At 35.6% G+C, this 10,069-nt stretch overlaps 1 protein-coding gene across 1 annotated transcript; it reads right to left on the bottom strand.

The window, feature by feature from the left end:
* Window positions 1–149: 149 nt before the first annotated feature.
* LOC134848137 (asparagine synthetase [glutamine-hydrolyzing]-like) lies at window positions 150–3,020 on the bottom strand (the record flags this gene model as incomplete). The annotated part of the gene is given in 5 exon segments (XM_063865494.1): window positions 150–277; window positions 554–853; window positions 1,569–1,811; window positions 2,328–2,517; window positions 2,839–3,020. Coding segments are annotated over 5 exon segments (999 nt in total), but the record flags the coding sequence as incomplete, so codon positions are not given.
* Between the last annotated feature and the right edge of the window lie 7,049 nt (window positions 3,021–10,069).

The raw sequence follows: 10,069 nt of genomic DNA, 5'->3' as shown, positions 1-10,069 counted from the left end.
CTGCTGAATTAATTTACGGCGACATACAAGCCCAGCCGAATTTTATCATATCAGTATCATTTTTGTAGAGCTCTCGTCAACTATTAGGTTAGGATTAAGTTTTTTCTTAAGTTGAAAGTCTTTTTTTTTTCAGTATCAGTTGCTCTTACTTGATAGATGAGGTCATCTATGCATGATAGGAACTCCTCAGCAGTGTGTATAATGTTGTGATGTGTGGATCCAATGTGATCTGCCACCATCTGAGCCGCGACTAAGTCACTACTCTTGGCATCAAGACCTGCAATGAAGAACATTTTGTACACAAATTATGATCACACTAAGTTTCTAGCACTATGAACCTAAAAAATGAAGGTCCTAAGCCCTATAGGATCCCTGATTTAGTCACGATATAGGATTTCATCAAATGGTGGGATTTCTATCGAAGTTGAATCCTTACTGAAGGATTTGGTTTAAAATCTTGAGATATCAGTTGCTTTCCATTTGCAAAATTAGTCATAAAACTAAGAAAAATTGAACCATTTAGTTGATTTTTATATCAATGTCAATGTAATACCAATGGCGAATGTCTCCAGAGGATAGTTACACCCCCACTCTGGCATCTTCTGCTTCACCAGGGCACAAATCAGACTGGAGTCCAGACCCCCGGACAACAGACAGCCCAGTTTGCAATCGGCCATCATTCTCACATCAACCGCATTTGTCAGAGTGTGTCGCACTCTCTCAAGAGAAGTCATTTCAGGTGTGGTTTCTCTAACAGCATAGACTGGCTTGGCCCAGACTTCATGGAAGCGCTCACTTCTAACAAGGTGGACAGATCCAGATTTGGGACAGAGGTCATACTCGGAAAAATGGCCTAAATCAGGGTAAAAATCCAATAAAACTTTGTTTTATCCATCAATCAATTGTTTTTGATTTGAAATTATACTGTGACAAAAAAATTTGAGATGAAATTAGTGCAAATTGGAAAAATATCAACACCGTCGCCATTTTTGATTTCGAATTTAGGCACTGAGAACTTGGTTCATAAAGTGGATAAATTTTCTTTTTGTCTTCTCGTTTTTTATTTCTTTTGCTTGCAGGAGAGTTTAGTAAGTTTTTTTCACTGTTTCAACCATAAAGTTCCTGGAACCAGTTCTAAACTAGTATTTATAATGGATATAAATACTATTATATTATTGATAAAACTATCACTATAAAATATTACTTTCTAACCAATCATATTCCATCTCTAACATTGACACTTATTTGTAAGTGCTGAAACTACTTGTAGTTTCAGCACCAGAACAATTTGAATAAATCTTAGACTACAGTTGTTCTCCTTCTGGATAATCACCAAGAACTAACTCGCGAAACCCAGTATACACTAGATCTATTGAGACTAGGAGATATAAGAGTAAGATATAAGAGATATAAGAGTAGACTAAGAAGTTGCACGAATCTATCCGACCGAAAGTAAGATAGCGTGACGAGCAGACGGTGTACCCTATCTGAAATTACTCTATGAGTGCAGACCGAAAGTCATAACTCATTCCCGACAAACAAATAAAAAAGTCGGAAAATCGACTCACCCGGAAGATGTATCTTGACAGTAGCAGTGCCTTCAGGACAACTCCTATGAGCGGTCATCAGTGACTTGACCTCTGACCCCACAACTGTGAATCCAGGCCACTCTGATCCCTGCAGTTGTTCGAGGGAGAAGAGAGGTCGCACCCCAAAAGTGTCTCTGGCGAAGAACACTTTGTTGTTGATTACATCTGCCAAGATGAAGGCAAACACTCCATGAAGATGTTGCACACAGAACTCAATTCCGCCTGCAGTAGTCAAGATTGTCAAAAATGCTAAATTTGGGTTTTGGTTCCTAAGTTGAATCATGATCAATGTATGTTTCGACCAAGCTCGACCGTCCTCGAATTTGAGCTCGACCCTAACCCTGTCTCGATTATACTTTTTTGGCCGAGCACTTTGAAAGTCGAAACATTAAGTGAGCACCTCTACCCGGGAAGTTGAATGAGTATTTTTTATCTACGACCAAGGTCGTCGGCTCTTTTTATTTGATGCTTGATATACCACATTAGAACGTTGCATTTACAATTTTCGCGGGCGGTATGAGAAAATGGTTTGTCAAACCTAGTTTCAAGTAGTTTTGAGTAACCAAAAATGCACTTCAGCAAGCCCTCCCTCTCATTTTAAGTATATTTGGGCGCCCAAAATCCAACTTCAGAAAAATTTTCGGGTTGAGTTTTGGTTCTGATGCAGTTTCTTTTACCATCAGGAGACAAATAATCAGGAAATATTCTTTTATTAGCCTCAGAACAATCAGAACTCGCCTATTGCGTAGAGGTGCAAAATAACTTCCGTGTCACAATTAGTCTCAAATTCGAACCCAAACTGCTCTTTTAAGTGCAGGTAGTTATAAATCTCGCCATTGAACACTAAGAAAAGGTGTTCATGCTTCTTCAATTTCAGGGGTTGCATTCCGTGTAAGGGATCCACGATTGACAGTCGGACGAAACCTAGAAGGGTCTTCTTGGGTTTTAGTTTTCTTTTTGTTTCTGTTTTCATTTATATTTTCGTCTGTTTTCATTTTATTTTTTTTCAACTCTTGTTTCTGCACAAATATTTTTATCTGAGGACAAATCCATGTTTGCATCTGATCACTTGAAACCGAGAGAGTTTGAATAATACTTATAACTTACCTATTAAATATGATTATCACAAAATATTCGACTGAATAAGGTATAAAAGCAGAAATTGAGTATATTGAAAAATAAAAGTTTAACAGTTAGACTGCATGGTTTCTGTTTATTCTGGGCTAAATAATTAAAAAGACCCTCCTAGCAGGCAGTTTTCAAGTTCACCCACACTGAGCATGCTGAATGCGTCGGGGCCTCGATGTCTGATTTTGAGAACATCCGGGAGGCATTTGGAGAGGAGAGCCTTGCTTGGACACCCGAATACAGCCCAAATACCACACATAATTTTTATCTGAAGATGAAGTTTACAAAAAAATTGTTAGCAGACATATAATAAGTTGAATTTTTTTAGCAAATGTTTTCCGACTCATTATTCCACTTCGTTCTCGAAATCATTTTTCACTATGATAACTTCTAGTGACTCAAGTTTGCAAATTTAACAAACGGAGGCTAACGGATGGTTATCCAAAGTGTTATAATGTAATTGTAAAAACAGCAAAAAATGAGGATTTTGTGCAATCTGAATGGTAAGAGTAGAAAAACAAATGTCGGGCTTGTAAATGAAAGGTTTTATAATTTATCATGTGTTAACACAGAAAAACAATACTTGCCCCCAAAAAGGTTTTCAGGTATGTATTACAATATGCTGCTTCTGAGATGGTTAAAATATTGCATCAAGTGAGATCAAAATTAGAACAGATTGGCGCCAAAGGCGCTTCTACAGAAAGTTTAAGATTGTTCAGCCAAAAATGGGTGTCCTAATTAAAACCAAAGGGGTGGTTAGGGGAGCGAATCCCTGAGAAGAGGGGGCATTCCTCCGCCTCCCCCTAAATCCGCTCCTGGTCTTATAAGTCTGATTAGTATAATTTTTACTGTGCTATTGTATGCCATCAAAAAAGGTATCATCAAATCAAAAGTCATTAGATAATTTATCTGCAAGCTGTTTTTGACACCTTACGGAGGCTGATTTTCCATTTTGGATTAATGCGTGGTATTTTTACATTGCGTAAATAGCAAGGGCGGATTGCTCCAAACCCCCCCCCCCCCCCCCCATTAACGAAAGGGTCGCCTTTTTGGTATTATTTCTTGGCAACCATTTTTGGAGTCCAGCCTTTAAAAAGTTTTAAAGGTGCCTTCGGCGCCCATGCGTGATTGAAGGAGAGCACGTGGCGATAAAATGCGATTCTTTTGTCAAAAACTTTCCAAAAAGTGCCGAAAAAACTTCTTCTGCCTTGCCCAAAATTTTGTCAAAATCAGTTCTTTATAGGGTTCTAGAAGTCTTTCGTTAATCAATTTTGTCGAGTTTTACAAAAACCGACTAAATGTTTGGTTTTTTTTCCAAGAAAAATCCGCCCTTCCAGAAAATCCAGGAAAATCCTAGGTGTGCCTTTAGTTAATAGTCACATAATAGTTACAAACTAAAACAACAGGGTACTAAGACAAGTTTAAAGCTAGTTATTTTGACATGCTTCAAAACAGACTGAAAAATGTGGTTGCATTGAGCTGAAAGTTGAGAAAATATATCAAGTTAATGTTGAGAGGTTTTAAAGCGGGTCAATTTGGTCAATTAAGAATATTAAATTTGCCTTTTTCATTTTGTGTTTGAAATTTTCTAAACATGCAAATTTATGAAAAAAAAAACTTTTAAAATTCTTGTTGAAAATTTTACCATAAATTTGCCAAAAATTTCACCAGAAACGTTCAAATGGCTATCGAAGCATGCATTATTTAGGTATAGGTTTGAATTAGGTATAGTCGGCATAATACGTTTAGATGGCAAGATATGGTTAGTTCTTATTTGTTTCACTTTCGAGGAAGTGGCGGAATATTTGTGCTTGGGGTGAATTTTTTGTTCGACTTTGAACTAGCAATTTTTGACGGAAGTTTTAAAATTTCATTAGTAAGGCTTTGTTGTCTTGCCAAGAATATATGAAAATCTTCTGTGTTCATTTTTGTAAATTAATGGAGGTTTAAAGGTTGCCTATTTTTCCAGCTAGGGAGATGAACGCGCAACATCTTTCGTGCTTTTATAGTGTAAGCGGAGATTTATTCCACGTTAGAAATACTTCTAAATTGACTTGGGGCATGCTGTTTGGTCTATTTAAGACTTTTCGACATGGGATTTGCATCACATTGTACTTTGCATAGTGCGTGGGGGATAATTTTAAAAACAAAAATCTTAACAGAAACTAAAATCTATTTTTTTGAAAAATGCTTCAACACTAGCAACACTAGTTCATAGTAAACACTAGTTCATAGACCTTATATAGCAGTCGGAAAAATCAAAGTAATGCTCTGATACGAGCAGTTTTGTTTATTTTCATTTAAAAAATAAATTTACGATGAAAAGTTGTAAATTTTGAACTCTTACGAATTACACGTTTCTGAATTCCACGCAAGATTTTGAAAAAGAGAACATTTTTGGTTAAAACTTGTAATCAATAATAATTCAATTGAGTTTAATACCACAAACGCTGATTGCTCTGCTGATATCTGCAAGACCTATCAACTAACCAATATATTTGATAATTGATATCAAAATGACGCGCAGATATGAAGTCATTCGAGTGTTTAAACTATGACCTCAAGTAATCCAATCTTGAAGATATGTTTGTCTTAAGAGCTCTACATTTCTGGTTCAAGCTGACGGTCAAAATGCTCCTCATGAATTGTTAAACATGTGACCTTTACCACAATTTTCTATGTGGGAATATGTCGGCTCAGACACCTTGGCAATTCATGCAATTATGGCTGTAATATTTGAAATAAGATTTTAAAAAGAATCAAAGAATAGGTACAGTGAAAAAACTGACCTAATTTCGAAAAAATTGCAATTTTCCTTTTTCAAAGTAGAAAATAGATGACCTCAAAACCCTTTGATTTCTAATAAAAAAGTTTTGATTAACCTTTTTGTTTAAAATATTTCATTTTGAATAAATTAGATCAAAAGTAAAATCTTTATCTCGCGCTGGAAAACTGAAAATTAGAATCCACGTTTAAAACTAAAAGTCAATCCCATATTTCGTAAGCTTTGCCCTTTTGCTGTTCGACAGTAGAACTCGCTTTTTTATCCAAAGAATTGAACTGATTTTAAACTTTTAGAATTCCAACCGCAAATAATGAAAACTAATGGTGAACAATTTTTAGGTTAAAAAAAGGAGAAGTCATCACGACTTAGATCACAGTTTTCACAACTACGTTTACCGCAATTTTTTATTTTTTGATTAGTGTTCGGAGAAAAAACTAATTGAAAACACTATTTTTAGAGCTAATTTTTCATCTACCTCGCTTGAGTATCATTTTCATGGTGCAACGAGTGATTTTACAAGGTTAAGTTTTTGTTCTGGCTGAATCATTATGAGGCCAAACTGCATTCTGTTCATTGTAAGGCCAAAATCAGAATTAAAAGGCCAAAATCAGATTTGTTGCGGAATCCCCAACATTGCAACTTTTCTTTGATCTTCTTTGCTGTTTTGGATTCCAAAAACAATTTCATATAACACTGTACTGCTCAAAATTACTGCGAACAGTATTTGCGAAATCCGGAACACTTCGTGGAGTCCACAAACAAAAGATAAAGCATGTGTAAAAATAAACTTAGTTGTTGCGGAATCCGCATTTGTAAGCAGAATCCGGGAATTATAAGTGGAATCCGCAATTTGTAAGTAGAATCCGCATTTTGTTTGCGGATTCCATTTACATATTTGGATATTTGTATTAGTTTTTTAAATTATATCTTTTATTCAACATTTGATCACCAGCAAATTCAATCTAAGTTACAAGAGGGATCTACTGCCAGTTCAAATTCCAATTGTTCGATTTCAATTCCTGCCCCTAACTTCGATCTCAATTCCCGACAAACACCCGAATTTGATTTCAATTCCTGTTAAACATCGAACTTCAATCTCAATTCCTGTTAAACAACCTAATTTCGATCACAATTCTTGCCTACTGAACAAACTGAAGTAAGCAAAATTTTCAGTTCAATTCAATTTATTTCAATTCAAATACATACGTTTTAATTTAGCATTTTTCAATTATTTTCAATTTGCGAACAAACCAGAACAGACCAGAAAAGTTTGAGACGATAACTTTTTCGTGATTATACTTGAGTTTTTGAAATTAATGCTTTTAACCAACCATCTCATGTCAAATACTGACGAGTTTAACCAGCCATCTCATCTCAAATACTAATCACTTCAACTAAACGTCTAATCTATAAAAACTAATGATTTGAATTCAAGTACTCTGAACCACTCTAGTCCCAAATACTAATGTTATTGGTTGATTGTGTTCCCAAATCGAGAAAAAATTAAGCTTTTGCCCAAACAAATTTGCAAAATTTCTCAGAACAAAAAACTAAATGGTCCAATAAACGTTTCCATTGGCAAGCCCACATACCCTTCAAACTTGACTCAAGAGCCCGTCTATCACAAATCTGTAATAAATATTCAAGAAAACAAAAACTTGAAAAGTAGGTTTTGAGTGTTACGAGCAACATATCAAAGCACAGACAGGCAAGCTCACGGGTAAAGTTTATGCTGACTGAGAGAACATAAAAAAAACTATTTTGGACAATGAATCTAAAATTTTCGACTAAAGCACATTATATGTCTAAGCGACCCATGCAAAAAAAGAAGTTTTCATTGGTAAGAAAATACATTTTCAGGACTCTGAACATCGAATAAAAAAGCACATAAAATTTGAGGACACTCTGAAAAACAACCAGGTATCAAAAAAATAAAATTTTCAACCACAAAATTTTAAAATCTGATCTACTTTTTAGTTGTTGTGTCATGATTGTAAGTAACAGTTGATCATCAAAATTCAAGTTGAACTAAAAAAATTCTGAAAAAAAACTCAATTTCCCGACAGTTCAGATGATGAACTTTTCAAGTTTTTAAAAAACCGATCTCAATTTTTTTTTATAAAACGCAGACAAAACACCTTTAGCAATCATTGATATTCATAAAAGTAGCTTTGTAACAATGCTATGCTGAAGCAACCCCACAGAGACCAGCAAAAACACCCTAAAAACTTTGTTTATGACCAAACAAACACAATTTTTTGATCAACTAGCTCCAGATCGTCCCCATATCAACTTTCTGGCAGACCTTGAGCAAGATCGAACAGATACTTAAAACGGGAATAATTTTCAAAGTTAGACAACTTGTGGAAATATACGCTACTCTCTCTCTCTCAAAAATAATTTTAATAATAAAAATGACGTTTCGACAAGAAAAACGTTTTTTTTTTTTAAATCCATAATCCTACGAGTGTGCTCTTAAAATCAACCTGGCCGAAAAAGGTTCCCTCAATCAAAGTTGTACCGAGTTTTGTACCGATCAACCTAATTTTTCAATTTCAGAGCATTTTCTGAATTCATCCGTTTAATTTTGCCTGATTTTGCGTTCACTGTGCCTAATTTTGGTAGCTAACTCATGTTTTTCCAATGCGGTAGCTAACTGATTGGTCATAACAAACAGTGTTTACATGCCAGTTTATAAGGAGGTCACTGAATCAATCTTTTTGAAAATATCGTTCGTTCAATTTATTGTGTATTTAAAACTGGGTGGCCGAGTGGATAAGGTGTTGGAATGCTAATCCAATATGGTCTCCGTGCGTGCTTTAGAATGTCATCTCTATCAAATGCTTTTATGGTTTTTCAGTGAATACAACTTAGTTTTCGATTTTTCTAACCTTATAATTTCACAATCATGCAATTTCAAATGACATTTGTTGTTATAAAATGTACTCGCCACAAAAAAAAAGAGTTCTACTATGATAGAGTGGTCCCTACAAAATAACTAGGTCCCTTGAGAATAAGACATTTATCTAAAATCATTTAAAAATTGCGAAGTAGCTATTCAGAAAGATTAATCAGCGTGTATTCAAAAAAACTGCGCTCATGATTTGATTTCACTTTCGACTCATCTCAATTACTGCCCACGTGATTTGAAAATACTAAAACCAGAATCTACTAAATTAATATTTAGGATTGTTGAAATACCAAGTTCTGACCAGTATTTGGGATTGCTGGAATCTCAAATACTGGCCTTATTAGGCGATATACTGTGTGTTGTGTTTCCAAACACTCTCAACCAATGACTCCAAATAGTGACATAATGACTTTATTCGGTGTTGTGTTTCCGAAACCATATTACCAAAAATAGCTTGCTCGGATAATTTTTCCAAATACTAAAGGGTGACATCCACCAATTTTTTTTCATGGATTCCGCTGACAGTGATTACGTCCTTGCTTTTAATTTCCGTACTGCCATAGATAAAAGTTCCAGCTCTAGCTTTTAATTGTTGAGGTGCAAATTAAGTAATCAATAAAATTCGAAATCCGCCTACAGTTTGCGAAATCCGCTTTCAATTGCGGATTCCACTTACATTTTGCGGAACTCTCTTACAGTTGAGGAATCCAGAACAACTAGCTATGTTCGCTTGTTGCGAAATCCGCGACACAACAAATGTGCCAACAAAATTTACGTTACAGGTATTTGTACGAGGAATCCACGGTAGTTTTCCACTCACATTTCCGAATGTGTTTTACAGTTTGTCTCTGGAATCCAGGAACATACAGACACAAAATTGTGCTCCTATCCAGTGCACAGTTTGGTCTCGTAATGTAGTGTGGGAAATGTATCATGAATGACTAGCTTTTTTTGGCGATCTGATTCATTTACTCCTGACCATCAAACTCGATTTCAAAATTAAGCTGATTAGCCCACCACAAGTAATTGTGTTTGTATAGCAGTATAAGTTCACGTGAAGTTAATTTTTGGCTTTAAACACATGAAGGATGAACAGAAAAAACTAGGGGCAGATCTAGTTTTTAGGTCGACATTTTTTGGGTCGATCAAGTTGTTTTTCCGAGCTCTTCCAGTGCACTAAAAAGACCCTGCTTTGGCCAAATTTTCTGAGCACCAGGCAAATTGTTGAAAAAACAGGCCAAAAAGGCGTTTTAGGCAGTTTTGGAAATTTTTGACAAAAATCGCGTATTTGCGGCGCGCGCTCCTCCTCAAAATTAGTATATTTTGGCGCCGAAGGCGCCTTTATTAAAAGTTTAATGCCGTCAAAAAAATAGATATCTCAGAAAAGTACGAAAATAGGACCCTCTGGGCCGGCAGGGGTTCAGGGGTTCGAATCCTTGAGAAAAACAAGCCTTCGCCCCGCCATTCCCCCCGCCTAAATCTGCCCCTGCTTACAACCGCTCACCACATTGACGCTTAAGCATGAACTTCTCTGTTTTTCTTGTTGAATGATTTAATTGACGTTTTATATAGTTTTCTTAGCGAAGTCAAACAGCTAATTGAACTCGCTTGGGCCATTACTATTTTGATAAAATTATAAATTTATCCCCTCTAATC

This window comes from Symsagittifera roscoffensis, chromosome 6, assembly GCF_963678635.1.
Source record: "Symsagittifera roscoffensis chromosome 6, txSymRosc1.1, whole genome shotgun sequence".
Taxonomy (NCBI): domain Eukaryota; kingdom Metazoa; phylum Xenacoelomorpha; order Acoela; family Convolutidae; genus Symsagittifera; species Symsagittifera roscoffensis.
The sequence above is the reverse complement of the archived record's forward strand: the minus strand, read 5'-3'. Positions and strand labels throughout refer to the sequence as shown.